This window comes from Gymnoscopelus braueri, assembly GCF_963280865.1.
Source record: "Gymnoscopelus braueri genome assembly, chromosome: 9".
NCBI lineage: Eukaryota > Metazoa > Chordata > Actinopteri > Myctophiformes > Myctophidae > Gymnoscopelus > Gymnoscopelus braueri.
Window position 1 is genome coordinate 23720219 of NC_137610.1, and position 15844 is coordinate 23736062.

The following is a 15844-nucleotide window of genomic DNA, read 5'->3' on the forward strand; positions in this document are numbered from 1 at the left end:
AAAAAAATCATTCACACCACCTTAACTATACAATGATTGTGTTTGTATGATAAGCTAATATTTCATATCGCACACCAAGTGCACTCCTGTAGCTTTCATGTTAGCGGATGTTCACGTGTCTCTTTGCTACTACATAGCTTCATGGCCTCTGTGTTTGGTTCATTAGACCTGCTCCAGGCCTTGCCCCTGCTGACAGAGAGGCAGTATGTGTCTGCAGTGCACAGTCGTCTGATGGAAGGCCAAACCTGGAAGCTTCCGGGCCTGCAGGCAGTGTGCCGTCTGGCCTGGGCCCTGGCTCTCAGGGCTCTGTCCCAGCTACCACAGGGCTCTGGTAAGGCTGTACTGCAACAGACTTAGTGCCAGCTGTACGGATATTCACTAACACAGCATGACCTCCAATGTGATATTGCTTTTATGCAACAGTTCTACCTTGAACAACAGTGGATCATTATTGATTATTGTTTTAGTTTATTCGGCTCCACCAACAAATATTTTCCTTCAGGACTCACTCCATTAACAAAAATGTCATTAAGCAGCGTTAGCCCCGACTAGGTGGGTCCATTCATATTAACAGTTGTTCATTGGTGTGTCTTAATGTCCTATATTAGCTATATTAAAGGGGTAGTTCACCCAAAAAATGACATATTTTCTAGCAATTACACACACCCCATGAAGCCTTGAATTCGAGATTTTTTTGTTTTTGTCGCATTCCTAAGCCAATAATTTGATGACCGGCGGAAAGATGCTAATGTATCCAGTAGGAGACTCAAAGGTTTCACTTTGAGTCTCCTACCGAGCACCGGGTCTCTGGGTGATGGCCGAGTGTCCCGTCTAACGACTGGAACAATAATATTTCTAGCGCGATCCGCCATTGCAGAGTGATCGCGCGTCGAAAATGGCTTGTTTTCACCACGGTAAAAAAGTATGGAGATATGGACCTTTTTCTCAAGACCATATCATTGGAGCGGACGGAAGTGATGTTTTTTGGACTGGATTCACATCCGTCCATTCCATTTTACAGGGTCCTATAGGATCATTCCTAAGTTGCGTGAGAGCGGCCCTTGTGGAAAAGAAGATTTTTTTTTTGGAAAAAACGGCTATAGCCGTTTATGGCACTCGACGGTTGGATTTAAATAAACGGCTATAGCCGTTTTTGGCAATCAATGTGTTAATTGTGTGTGTGTGTGTGTGTGTGTGTGTGTGCACGTACACGCCTAACTGCGTGTAGCTCTGGTGGAGTTCACGGAGGCAGACGAGGCTCTGGCTGAGCAGGCCCTGCAGGGAGACGTCTTCCTGTTCCTGAAGGAGGGCATGCTGGGATGTGAGGGCTTCGCCCAGGAAGAGTTCTACATCCGTCGCTTCCACTCCCTCATCACAGACTTCCTGGCTCTCATGCCCATGAAGGTGAGAGTCGCCAGCACCACTGTTTTTTGTTTTCTTTCACACAGACGCTGTTCTCATGTTTTTGTTACATAGATCAGTTTTTGCGTGACCACAAATGTTAATAGTGTTACTTAAATAGTATGTTGTTTAGACCAGTGGTTCCCAAACTGGGGTCTCACAATGCCTCGCAGGCGTGAGCTTGTAGTTTGGCTATTTTAACAATATTGATCTGGAACCGACTCAAACTAAATGTAATGCGTACAATTCTAAGTGCTTGTAAGGGTGAGTGGTCCCCAGTTCAAATATTATTATTTTGGGGGGTCGGGCCTGAAACTTTTGGGAACCATTGGTTTAGACCAGGGGTCTTCAACCTTTTCAGGCCAAGGACCCCCTAACTGAGAGAGAGATGAAGCAGGGACCCCCACTATACTGTATATTACATAAAATTGTGTTGCAGATTAAAGCTTTTCATAGATGTTGGATTCATGTTAATGTGTATTTTCAGACATTTAACGACCTAAACCGTCAATACTTAGTAAACTTTCACTCACTTGGTCTGCTCTTTTTTCCCCCTCTTTGCCGAAAATAACGCCTCGTGCTGCGAGGCGTTGTGAGCTTGTAGATCGGCTATTTTTGGCCGGTTCAAGTGTTGGTTAGTGTAAAAAACAATGATCCTATCACACAGAGATTTGGCGGACCCCCTGTAGCAACTCTGAGGACCCCCTAGGGGTCCCGGACCCCCTGTTGAAGACCCCTGGTTTAGACACATCCTCAGATTGTTGACTTGGTATCCTAGTTACTTCGAGGCACTAAATTGTTCTCTCTGCATTGTACTTATGTGACTACCTTGTTTGTTGACTAGAGTTCATGCTTATTCTGATCTTGCACGTTACTCTGGATAAGAGCGTCTGCCAAAATTGTAAATTGCAAATTCTCTGAAGTCAGCATGGATCTTTTTTTTCTGTCACATGGTAAGCTGACATCGATGGTTTTCTGTCTTTGCAGGTGAAGCAGCTACGTAACCGTGCTGATGAAGATGCACGCCTGGTGCACATGTCACTGCAGATGGGCAGTGAGCCTCCATCTTCCTTGAAGAAAGACCTGGACCACTTAATGACCCTGGTCAGTAATCCATATGTCATGTATAGATCATGTACAGATCTAAGGAACTTTCCCCGTGTGGATATAAAACCAGTCCATAACCCTTATCTTAACAAGGGTGCAAAGTGTTGTGTTAGTGAAGTAAATCCACACAAATTGAAATTCTAAAAACTAAATGAATAAAATCATCAAGCAGGGCGCTCGGGTGACACAGAGGTGTCACCAAGCAATTGTTTTAATGACCAGATTTGGAGAAAGGGAGAAAATTGGCACATAAAAAAGGCAAACTCATGCTTCTAAAGCCCAATTCATTCAAGTTGGTATTTATTAGCATCCAGTCAGCTGTAGCACTGAGTTTCTGAGTTACATAAACACTCAGGATTTGACAGTGCCGTTTTGGTTCCTTATTTCTTGTGTCTCCAGATAGGAGAGTTTTACAGTAAAGACCCGTTCAGCATGGAGCTGGCCCTGGAGTTCTGGTGTCCAACAGAGTCTCTCCAACACACCTCTCTCCAGGGCTCCTACCTGGGCATGGCCTTACAGAGACCTCCACACAAACAGGTCAGTCTGGAAACCTGTGGTAGAAGTGGTAAAACTGCACAATGAACAGAATAGCCATAGACGTATGTCTATCTGAGAGACTGAGTGGTTCTGTGGGTCCCTTTGTTGCAACACTCGGTTCTTATTTCTGTGCTCTGCTGCAGGTGGTTCTGTCTAAGTTTGTGCGTCAAATGGGAGACCTTCTGCCCTCCACTCTCTGCATGGCCTATCTGCGCATGCTGAAGGGCCTGGCCAACGGGCCTCAGTGTGCACACTACTGCTTCAGTCTGCTGAAAACCAACGGAGCACCACATGGTAATATTGTCACATTTTCACTGCTATCTGCGGAAAACTTTTTCCTAAAAAAAAAACATGGCTTTTCAGAAATGAACAGTCTCCACCAAGGAGGATATATAATGTCAGTCTGTCCTTGACCAACATATCTAGAAAACGAATGACCGGATTGCAATGAAATTTGCAGTGTGCATTCATGCTCCTAAGGCCGTGGCCCCAAATTGGTTGACCCTTTTACTTTCCAGTAAGTAAAGTGGGAATCATTTTAGACTTAGGTGAAGGTCTGTACTCAAGTGTTTAGAGAGAAATCCATGCAGATTGTAGCAAATACAAAGTATTGTTTATCAGCACAAATGGCATTTAAAGCTTGATTTATACTTAGTTGCTCACAAGCTCACAACGTGTCGATTTCAGTGCATGACACTGCGTGCAGCCAAGCATAAATGAGGGGTAACTTTGTGTATGTTTGATGCAGGAGAGGGCGTAGCAGGGAACCCGGTGTCCTGGGAACACTTCTTCCACTCTCTCATGCTCTACCATGAGAACCTGAGACGAGACGTGCCCAACCCAGACGCATCGCAGTACCGCCACCCTCCACTGAGGGGCATCACCCAGAGAGAGCTGGATGGGCTCACCTCTTTCCTGAATCTGCTCACTACCATCATCACCTGGGTATGACCCATCACATACATTCACAAGCAGGAGTGGCATTTTAACCACTAGGCAGATGTCGACTGTGGCTACTAGTACTAGCCTGATTTATACTTGGTTGCATGCCTGTGTCGCGCAAGAGCGGTAAGAGCAGATCTACAAGCTAACAAAGAAAGCATCATGCTGCAACCCTTTGTGAGCTTGTAGATCGGCTATCACTGGTAGTCCAGTTTTCTCCTGAATTACAAATGTCTTCCTTGGCTTTCGTGAAACTTCCATAATAATAATAATAATAATAATACATTTAATTTATAACGCACTTTACATTCTTGCGAATCTCAGAGTGCTACAGATTTAAAAGCAGAGTATAAAAACAGCATAGGCAACAAAACAATTATAATAGACCCAACCAGGCTAAACTAAAGGGCCAACATTTAGAAATTAAAACTCAGTACGAAAAAATAAAACAAAAAACAAAGTCCATGAAAAATTAGAAAAATGCTTTTTTAAAAAGGTAGGTTTTTAGTCCATTTTTAAAAGCATCAGTGGACTGTGGGGCTCTCAGGTGGTCTGGGAGGGCATTCCACAGACATGGGGCTGTGTGACAGAAGGCCCGGTCGCCCATGGTGCGGAGGTTGGTGTCAGGCACAACAAGGAGGTTGGTGTTGTTGGAACGGAGGCTTCGGGTGGCGGGTTTTGGTGTGAGGAGTTCTTTGAGGTAGGGGGGGGGGTTGCTGTAAATGCACTGATGGGTGAGAAGGGAAATCTTGTATTCGGTCCATTCACATTCAGTTTGCTGCAATAAAACGGTGAACGTGCTTGTTGTTTCAGAGTGAAAATGCTCGTCTGGCATTGTGCGAACACCCCCAGTGGACCCCTGTGGTGGTGATGCTGGGCTTGCTGCAGTGCAGTGTCCCTCCTGTCCTCAAGGCGGAGCTGCTGCACTGCCTGTCTGCCTTCGGGAAGTCCCCAGAGATCGCTGCCTCACTGTGGCAGTCACTGGAATACACACAGGTATGCCCAGGGGACACAATACTGATACAAGTCCATTCACATGAATACAAAAACAAAGTTAAATGGCTATAACAACCTAAGCCCTATATACTAGTCAAAATAGTGTTGTGGGATTGTAGATCTTCTATTTTCACTATTTCTATGCCAGTTTGAAAGTGGTTTAGGTGACATTCTGTGATTCATCATGTTTGTCCATCAGTTTGAGACATCAGAGTGGCTTGTGGATAGGACAAACAGAAACGGCATGCGAGTGTGGGTTAATGCCGCTCCACGCACACAAGGCTGTTTTCATGCTACGTGCCACCACTCAAGAGCAACAAATGCATAACCCCTAAAGTAAAATCCTAGACTACTCACCCCGTACAAACCCTTTATGTGAGAGTTACGATGTCGCAAAATACACACCATCCAAGTGTCTTTTTTTTTTTACGTAGGTATTGTCCTTTTAATAAGACTGACAATAATAATAATAAATCCTGTGGCTAATCACCTGGTTCTCTCTCTCTTTCTACCCTTTCATTGACTGGTAATATAAACATAACTGACATAAGAAATTAACAAACACACAGAAATTTGAATCACAGAAACCCGTTCAGAATTAAGTGCGGGATCTTACGAGACCGGAGACATAAACCTGTTAAGGGTTTAATTTGCTGTGTATCCGACCATTAGACTGGGCATGCTCAAACTTGGTCAGCTCCGTGCTCCAGTTAAAATATGGTTGCTCCGCTCCACTCGCATGCTTTGACCAGTTATTCCAGAAGCACTTTCATTGCATGTACACACAGTGAAATCCGGATGTTGATTTAAATGAACACTAAGGATTTTGCCATGTACTAACTCTCACCTGCAGATACTCCAGACGGTGCGAGTCCCAGGACAGAGACAGGGTGCTGGAATTGAGGTAGGCTGTTTTGTGTGTGTGTGTGTGTGTGTGTGTGTTAGGGTGGTTATCAATTATCTTCTTGCCGATTATTCTATTGATTACCTTTTTGATTAACCAAATAATCGAGAAGCGTTGCCTTTTTTGGGCTAATAAAAATAATAATATATATCAACAAATCAACATGAAAAAATTCAAAAAGAAAATTATAATCAACAAAAAAAATTATTACGGTAGTATGATTAACGAGAGTTATGCATATAACTAAGGTTCTACGAATTCCGGATGACCGCCAGAGGCAGTGTTTTCAACACCTGGATATCCATCACGTGCTCGCGTATGGGTCGAATATTAATACCAACAAAGTCACTCGTGACCTGTGTACGCGCACGCCACCTATATAGGTGCGATGCACACAGCGTTCATCCTCATGAAATCTTTTCGTCGAGAACGAGATTCCGAGTGACAGTCAACTCTGGCGGTCATCCGGAATTCGTAGAACCTTAGTTATATGCATAACTCTCGTTCTACTTCATTCCTACTGACCGCCAGAGGCAGTGTTTTCAACACCTGGATGACTAATACCAACATAGTCACGAGGAACCTGCCCTTACCTGAACATCAGTTGCAGGTAGAAGAGGCCGACAGCACCGCCATCGCCATGGGATGAGGGGCGGCCACATTCACTCTATAGAAGCGGGCAAACGTGCAGGAAGAGGCCCACGGTGCTGCAGCACATATGTCAGCCAGTGGGACACCCCTCAATGCAGCCCAGGAGGTGGACACGCTCCTGGTCGAATGACATCTCACATGAGGAACAGGCAAACCCTTGCGTTCGTAGGCCTGCAGAATGGCCTCAACAATCCAGTGAGAGAGTCGTTGTTTGGACAGAGCACATCCTTTCCTGTGCCCTCCATAACAGAGAAACAGTGCGTCCGACTTCCGAAACACAGAAGTCACATCCACATACTGCCTCAGGGCCCGGATGGGGCACAGCAACCCACGATCAGGATGCGATCCCTCTGCCCCCGGCTGTGGGGCATAAGCCGTCAATCCGACAGGCTGGTTGATATGGAAGGCTGAAAGCCTTTTTGGAAGGAAGGAGGGGTTGGGCCACATAGTAACCCCAGACCCATCCGAAGTCCACCTCAAACAGTCCCTGGCGACAGACAGGGCCTGGAGTTCCCCCACTCGCTTGGCAGATGTAATGGCGAGGAGGAAGGCGGTTTTAACAGACAGCCACCTGAGATCCGCCCGCTCCAGCGGCTCGAACGGTGGAGAACACAGGGCTTCCAAGACCGTAGGCAAGTCCCACGAGGGCACCCGAGTGACATGCGGGGGGCGCAATCTAAGAGCCCCCTTCAGAAAGCGACTCACAAAAGGATGAGATCCCACAGTACGACCGTCCACCAGCTCGTGCTGAGCCGAAATGGCGGCAACGTACACCTTCAGTGTAGAGGCTGAGAGCCCCTTAACCAACAATGTCTGTACATAGCGGAGCAGTATTGGTACCGAGCACCTGACTGGATCCACTTGTTGGCCCTCACACCAACTACGGAACAATTTCCATCTGTTAGAGTACAGCGCTCTAGTGGAGGGTGCACGAGCGTTCAGCAAGGTATGGACAACCGCCTGATCGCAGGAGTTCAGCAGTGAACCCGGCCCCTCAGGGGCCATACATGAAGCTGGAGGCGATCTGGCTGGGGATGCCAAATGCGGCCCCCTATTTGCGACAGGAGGTCCTGTCTCGACGGGAGAGGCCAAGGCGCTCCGTTGAGAAGCCGTCGGATCATGGGAAACCATATCCTCCCCGGCCAGTATGGAGCCACCAGCAGCACCGTGTGACCACATGTGGCTATTCTGTGAAGCGTCAGCCCGAGCAGTGGAATTGGAGGGAATGCGTATAGAAGGCAGTCTAGGGGCCATGGGTGAGCTAATGCGTCCTGCCCCAATGGACTGGTTGGATCCGACAGGGAGAACCATAGTCGACAGTGTGTTGATGTGCTTGAAGCAAACAGATCCACTTCTGCTCTCCCGTACCTCTCCCAGATCTCCTGAATCACTGAGGGGTTCAACCTCCACTCGCCTGGAGGAGGACTCTGGCGAGAAAGCATATCTGCAGCCTGGTTGTGAACACCTGGCAGATGTACTGCCCTGAGACTGGCCAGGCGAGGAAAGGCCCACTGAAGGAGTCTCTGAGCCTCCTGCAGAGACTGCCTGGACCTGACACCTCCCTGATGGTTCACATGGTAGACCGTTGATGTATTGTCTGATCGGACAAGGACATGTTTTCCTTCCAAGGCGGGAAGGAAATGTTTGAGGGCTAAGTACACTGCACGGAGCTCCAGCGCATTTATATGTAGTAGCCCCTGCTGAGGGCCCCAGGTTCCTCTTACGGTCCTGTGACTCCACACAGCCCCCCAGCCTGAGAGAGATGCATCCGTCACCACTATCTCCCGGCGAGAGGGCAGTGAGCCCATGGCGACGCCCCGGCATAGACTCGCCCTCCTTCTCCAGGGTTCTAGCAGCCGACGGCACTGGCTGGAGTTCCTCACCAGCCTCTTCTGGTGCCTCTTGGGGTCGAGGCCCAAGCCGTTGACCAACCGCTGCAGGGGGCGCAACGAAAGGAGTCCCAGGGGCACAATTGCGGATGCCGCAATCAATGTGCCCAGCAGACGAAGGAGCAGGCCGTATGTCGGCCTTGTACTTCCCCGTACACGAGCGACAAGGGCCACAATGTCGTCCACTCTCCGTGGGGAGGGGCAGGCCCGCATTGAAACCGAATTGAGGGCGATGCCGATGAACACAACAGTTTGACTGGGAGCCAGAGAGCTCTTGGCGAGATTCACCGTGAGCCCCAGCCGTGCGGCATGGGCCAGAAGGGTGGACGTATCGCTGAGTGCCTGCTCTTGGTTCGAAGCACATACCAGCCAATCGTCTAAGTACGGGAGGATCCGCATGCCTCTGGCCTGCAGCGGAGCAAGCGCCGCCGCTACGCATCTGGTGAAGATCCGGGGGGCGAGAGAGAGCCCGAATGGGAGCACCCGGAACTGATAAGCCCGCCCTTTGAAGGCAAAGCGGAGAAACTGTCTGTGGTGTGGTGCTATTGGCACATGAAAATAAGCATCTTTCAGGTCGATGCTTGTGAACCAATCGTTCTCTGCCACAGTCTGGAGAACATCCACTGTGCGCAGCATTCGGAAACGAAAAACCTTCAGGTACTGATTCAACTGCCTGAGGTCGAGGATCGGCCGAAGGCCGCCGTCCTTCTTCGGAATAAGGAAATAAATGGAGTAGAACCCTCTTAGCTGAGCTGAACCAGGTACATACTCTATGGCTCTCTTCTCTAGGAGCTCTGAAATCTCCCGGCTGAGGGCTTGAGACCTCAGCGGGTCGTCGACCACCGTCATCCGTACCCCTGTGAAACTCGGGGGCCGACGATTGAATTGAATTCTGTAACCCTCGGACAGCGTTGCCACCACCCAAGGGTCTGGAGTCAAGGCTTCCCAGCGGCTGAGATGTTGTGGGGTGAACCGGCTGGGGCCCGGGTCGGGAGAGTCACCTCCGACTCCCCCGGCCCTGGAATGGTTTAGAGGATCGGCCGGCAGGGGCCCCACGCCTAGGAGCCCTGCCTGTGGGCGGCCGGAAAGAAGGCTCTTGGGGGCCCTGTTGGGGTTGGTCCTGCCGAGGAAAGGGACGTCTGGCTCCCGAGGAGCTCTGGCCCCTGGCTGCTGGGTAAGGATTGCCTGTGCGTCTAGGCTGAGGTGACGGTGCTGGGCGTAAGTCCGCAAACTGGCGCCTGGACCTGTTCGCTTGAACACTACGCTCCAGGGCCTCTTGAGCTGCGGGCCCAAACATCTGGCCCGGAATGACAGGTAGTGTGCGGAGTGTCCTCCTGCACCCCTCCGACAACGGGGACTGGGCGAGCCACACCTGGCGACGAGCCAAAGTCAGAGTGGACATCAGTCTGCCAAGCTCCCTCGTCATATAAGCGAAAGCGTGGAGTGAGGCCTCACTCAGGCTCTGTGACGGGGCGTCACCCCCCGCCGTGCGGAGGGACTGGTCTAGGGCCAGTATAAGGTGGGAAAGAGAATTTCCGATACGCGCCGCCCGAGCTGCTATATCGTAGCTCCTGGTGAGGTAGTCATCGGTGACCCTGCATTGTGCTCGTGGGCAACGAGCATCCGGTCTGAGGGCCTCATCTGGGGACAGTATTAAGGATGCAATGGCAGGGTCCATAGCCGGCACGCGGTCTAACCCATACTCCCCCGCTCTGTCCATGGACGCCAAGGTCCTGCAGTCTCGTGACAGGTGGAGACTGGCCTTGGCCCTGGGATCTGACCAACATTGCTGAAGCTCCTTGATGAAGTCCTCAGACGGTGGCACACTGAAAGAGGACTGCTGAGCGTGCCTGAAGAAGGCATTAGGAGGGGGGGCCTCCCCAGGGGGGGCCTCCAGTCCAAGCTGTGACAATGCCAGCTGAACGGCCTCCCTAGCTGCATTGAGCCCAGGCACATGAGCATCTGCTCCAGACCCCTGAGAGCCTGTCACTGAGCGGGTGGGGGACCCCCCCTCTTCCTCCAGGACCTCATGCTCTGCCGTTCCGGACGCAAACTGGGAGTCCGAGGCTGCAATGGACATAACATCGTCCTCATGTTGATCAGCAACATCGACCGTATCGTGGCCATAGTTCCCATCTGTAACCTGGAGTAGAGGAGCTGGGGCCACAGCATCGGTGCGGGGAGCACCAGGCTGCAGGTTGAGGAGAAGGGCCTTAATTTGAGCAAACTCCGAGGCCAATGTGTCCACCTTGCGAGACAACGGATCGTCCTCCTGACGTCTCCTCTTGGCGCCTGAGGTCCCAGTAGATAGGCGCTGGCGTTTAGAAAGACCCCCTACAGGGCTCAAGACTGGCATTCCTGAGGAAGGCATCTCTTCTCCGGTATCCTCCTCAGCCATAGCCAACCTCTCTTCCCTCTCAGCGGAAGACATGATACTGCAATTAGCGCAAGCGTCCTCCGTTAAGGCTTGCCTCAGATGCCCAATGCCAAGACAGTGTGGGCATAGGTCATGGCCATCTTCTGACCCCAGAGCAGCCGAGCATGTGTTACAGACGGCGTACATTGCCAGCATGGCAGCACCAAAGCAGCAGTGGAGCGAGACACACTCCCAATGCCAATTGCTAACGGTACAATACAGTGGGCCACACCGTGGTTACGCTTTTTTTTTTTTTTTTTTATTTTCTTGCTCTCTTGCCGAGCGACCAGCAGCAGCGGAGCGAGACACACTCCCAATGCTAGCGGTATATTAAAGCGGCAGAGCGAGACACACTCTCAACGCTAATCCTCCTTTTCCTTTTTTTTCCTGTCCAGCGACCAGCAGAAGTGGAGCGAGAGACACTCCCAATGCTAGGCTAGCAGTATACTTTTCCAGTAAAAGCGGCAGCGAGACACTCAACGCTAATACTCCTCTCCTTTTTGTCCTTTTTTTCTCTTGTCCAGCAACCAGCAGAAGTGGAGCGAGAGACACTCCCAATGCTAGGCTAGCAGTATACTTTTCCAGTAAAAGCGGCAGCGAGACACACTCAACGCTAATACTCCTCTCCTTTTTTTTTTTTTTTTTTCCTCTTGCCCAGCGACCAGCAGAAGTGGAGCGAGAGACACTCCCAATGCTAGGCTAGCAATATATATCTGTTTATTTCCGTAAACACAGCCCAAACATTCACTCACCGTCGCCGATGCACAGCTATGGCTCCATGCCTGGACCGCCTCGATGTTATTGTCGTTAGCCACGGATGCTAACAAGCAGCCGCTAACTCCATTCACCGTTGCTGCAGCTATATGCTGCAGCTATATGCTTCCTCTCTTTTTCCTTGTCCTTTTCTCTTCCTTTCGGTTCTTTTCCGATGCCCCTGTGAACGGGGTAATCCAATTTATTTCCGATGCCCCTATGAACGGGGTAATCCAATATATAAATCAGGCTACGCAGTCTCTGGAGGACGAACGTGGTCCGTAGCTCCAACCGTGTTGGTTGCAAGACTTCACGCGCAGCTGAAGTTGGTCGACCTTACGCTCCGGAGGCGAAAAGATGAAAGAGGATGAACGCTGTGTGCATCGCACCTATATAGGTGGCGTGCGCGTACACAGGTCACGAGTGACTTTGTTGGTATTAATATTCGACCCATACGCGAGCGCGTGATGGATATCCAGGTGTTGAAAACACTGCCTCTGGCGGTCAGTAGGAATGAAGTAGAACTACTTTGGCCCTATTTTATACTTTGTCCTACAAAAAAATATCTAAAATAGCCGATCTGACTACAAACTCACAAAGCGTTATGAGCTTGTAGATCGGCTATTTTAGTTATTTTTGAAATTGTATTATTTTAGTCAAATATGTTTTTTTATAATAATCAATGATTAGTTCGATTAAGTGTTGCACCCCTAGTGTGTGTGTCAGGTGACCTGTATGTGAATGTGTGGCCTACAGGTGGAGCTGAACGAGATCGAGTCCAGCTGTGAGGAGTACCCTCTGACGCGGGCATTCTGCCAGCTCATCAGCACATTGGTGGAGAGCAGCCTGCCCGCCAACCTGGGGGCGGGGCTACGCGTGCCGGGCTTCGAGCCGTACCTGGCCTTCCTGCGGGACTCTGTTTTCCTCCCCTTCCCCACCAGAGCCTATCGCCGTCCTGCTGAGAAGGTACGTGCCTGACCCCCGTACGGATCACTCACTGGTAGTTTAGTAGCCTTAGATCAAGCTATCATAGATGTATTTTATCGAGTCTGACCTTTGCTTTCGTATCTATGATAGTCTATGATTATCTATGATAATCTACGCACAAAGCCCGTACTTCTCCGTACATGTACAAAAAACATATAAAGTGCTGACCCTGTTAACCCGAAATTCGAAAGCTGTTTGCACTGTATTTAGACCCTCCAGAAAAACGCGGGCAAAAATCCTTTATTATGCGGGCTAAAATCCTTGAAATGCCGGCTAAAATCCTAGATTTTGCTATGAAATATGCAGGGTTTTTATGTGATTTTATGCTGTGAAATTGCGGCCTTTTTTTTTTGCATATTATGCTATGCGTTGCGCATATTATGCGATGTGATGCGCATATTATTACTTTACATATCACCAAGTTCACACAAGTTGAGTTTGTAACTTTGGATGAATTTGAGGCGGCTCCGTGGCTGAATTTTTTTATTTTTTATTTTGAACAAAGACGTTTATTTGCTTTCTGCAGAGAATATTCACAGCATACAAATATTTTAAGCAAATAAACCTGAATTTATTTTGATTGTATTAAATTGCTGTTGCTTTTTTGCTTTTGCTTTTGCTACAGTTTTTTTTCACTGTTTCTACTCCCCCCACCCCCTCTCTCTCAGTGGGAGGTAGCAGACGCGGTGCTGGAGGTGTTCCACAAGCTGCTGCGGAACTACGAGCCCCAGCCGTCAGACTTTGTCCAGGACATGGTGGAGCTGCAGGGGGAGCAGCTGCCCGCTTACAAACCCCCTGGACACAGCATCATGTTCCACCTGCTGAACGACTCGCCCACGCTGGCCCTCTGCCTCAGCCTGCTGGAGGAGGGTGTGCGCCAGCTCGACACATACACACTCTTCCCTGGTGAGAGACCACGCAGCTTCTGTCACAGGACAGACGCACACACAAACACACTATGCAGTGGTTCAGTTAGTGAGTTAGGTCGTGGTTCTCAAACTCAAGGACCCACATAATTGGCTCGCGGACCCCCATCTGAAAAGGTTTTGTGTCAGGGACCCCCATAAGAGAAGATATGTGTTAAAAAATTCTAAATCCAAAACTTAAAAATGTTCGATATTCTTTTCGAAGATTTTTTTTTTTGCTTGTACATCTGCTATTTTTGAATAGCAGATGTACAAGCTCACAATATCTACAAGCTCACAAACGCATCTGCGACGCCTTGTGAACTTGTAGATCGTCTATTTTCGGCACACAGCTAAGTAGAAATCGCACATTACGACGGCATAAAGGCCTGCCATAATGCATTTTAGTTGACTAAATCAACTGTAGATTCTGTTGACAGAAATCGTATCCTATTTAATCAACTAAAACTGGACTAAAACAAAGACATTTCAGATGACTTAAACTAAATGGAACTTTATTCAAAAGACTATGACGAAAACTATACCAACATTTGCTGTCAAAATTAACACTGCCTCCTAATGGCCGTGCTCCTGCCCTCCAGGTAAGAAGCAGCTGGAGTCTGCGGTGCTGCACTGTCTGTGTCTGCTGGACCTGGCTCTGCAGAAGGAGGTTGTGTTCATGGACCTCCTGAGGGAGAGCCAGGCCTCCCTGCTGGTGTCTCCTCTGGAGCAGCTCCTCCAGGGGGTCAGCCCTCAAAGTCGCAGGGCTGACCACATCGTCAACATCGCCAGGTAAGAGCGTCCCCTCACGCTGGGATTTCCTTAAAGATTATTCTATCGATTGCTTTTCCGATTAAATTAATGATCTTGAAGTGCATTTATGTATACTAGAAGTTCGGGCCGCTACGTGGCCCTCACACCTACTTTGCACCGCCGATCCGACCTATGTCCGAGTCATTGTGTCGGGGGCTTTGTCAGAGTACCCTTGTATCTGTTAGTCCTTGTCCCTTATATGCCCATATATGGAGATCCCTGATGTCATCAGTATATGCCCATATATTGGAATGTCCATATTGTTTGGATCGTCGGTTCTGGACAACTGGATATCCGAATGCATGAAAACTACTCGATGGCGGGCACCGCACTCCCTTGAGTCCTTGTCGCTGCACACGGCGAGTTTGAAGATGTCGGTCCCATACACGCACATACTGTATGGACATTGCGGTCGGATTATTTATAACAAATCAATTATTATAATTAACCACTTAAACCCTATTTTATACTTTGTCTTACAACAGTGTCATGCAAACATTTTGGAAATTGCAGATCTATAAACTCATCTCATTTTGACAGGTTGTGAGCTTGTAGATCACCTATTTTTGCTATTTCTAAAAAGTGTTTTGGGGAAAAATAAATGTTCCCGCAGTCCCAAATATAGATTATTTTATTAAAATTGATTATTTTTATAATCGATTAAATCTGTTTGTTCGATTAGCTGTTGCACCGCTAGTGACATGCCTGGTTGTTTGTTGCTCCAGGCCAAAATTGGTGTCATTGTTTCCTTCTGATCTTATCTTCGTCCCTTATCTATTGTGTACTACTGATAGAATGTGGTTTGATTGATTGAATATTTTATTAGGCAAAAATGTAAAACAACACAGTTACATTTAAAATACTTTGTCTAAAAGGTCAGTTCAAAAAAAGTCCTTGCGGTCTTGTTATTCAATTTTGGTATTCAATTCATAGTCCTATATAGTGGCACCACAGTTCATATCAATACAAAAATACAGTAAAAGATAGTAAAGCTATATATTAAAAAAAGGGGGGGGGGTCGTCTGTCTAACGGGATAGATGAATGAGTCATGCTTTAACGACACTGTGACTGTGCGTGTTTATGTTCATGGTGGAAACGTGGTCAGTGCTGTAACCTCACGTCACCAAACTTACTGTTGTGTACCCATGGAACGCCTGGTTTATATTTACTGCGCAGTGCTCTGGTCTACAGCCCGCCTACTGTATCTGGTCATTTGCATCTAAAACATCTTTGTTTTTACAGTATATATATTTTATATGCAACAACAACAAAACTACCCCTTACTCCCATGTCATTGCCCCACTAATGTCAGCATGATTACAACAATTTTACTAATTTAATAACTACCAAAGAAAGCTTAGTTTAAATAAAAGAAAAAACATGAAAAAATTAGGAGACAAAAGGAGACTATAACTTATTGTATAAAATCTCATTTTATTCTGTTGTCATATTATGCATAACATTCTAAATCCATTTATTATGCATTCTAAATCCATAAAGTGAAGCAAAACATGTAATGAGAGTATACTGTAGCTGATGCTT

The 15844-nt window shown here is 48.1% G+C and overlaps 1 protein-coding gene across 2 annotated transcripts in view; it reads left to right on the forward strand.

Moving 5' to 3' along the window:
* Window positions 1-15844, forward strand: part of nup205 (nucleoporin 205) — a 39641-nt gene that overhangs the window by 6652 nt on the left and 17145 nt on the right. For both annotated transcript variants that reach the window (XM_080437774.1, XM_080437775.1), the window contains exons 7-17: window positions 167-331; window positions 1229-1404; window positions 2389-2505; window positions 2908-3045; window positions 3189-3339; window positions 3794-3990; window positions 4801-4983; window positions 5837-5887; window positions 12353-12562; window positions 13252-13489; window positions 14091-14280. In XM_080437774.1, the coding sequence (XP_080293900.1) occupies window positions 167-331; window positions 1229-1404; window positions 2389-2505; window positions 2908-3045; window positions 3189-3339; window positions 3794-3990; window positions 4801-4983; window positions 5837-5887; window positions 12353-12562; window positions 13252-13489; window positions 14091-14280 (1816 nt within the window). The remainder of the gene's footprint in view (window positions 1-166; window positions 332-1228; window positions 1405-2388; window positions 2506-2907; window positions 3046-3188; window positions 3340-3793; window positions 3991-4800; window positions 4984-5836; window positions 5888-12352; window positions 12563-13251; window positions 13490-14090; window positions 14281-15844) is intronic.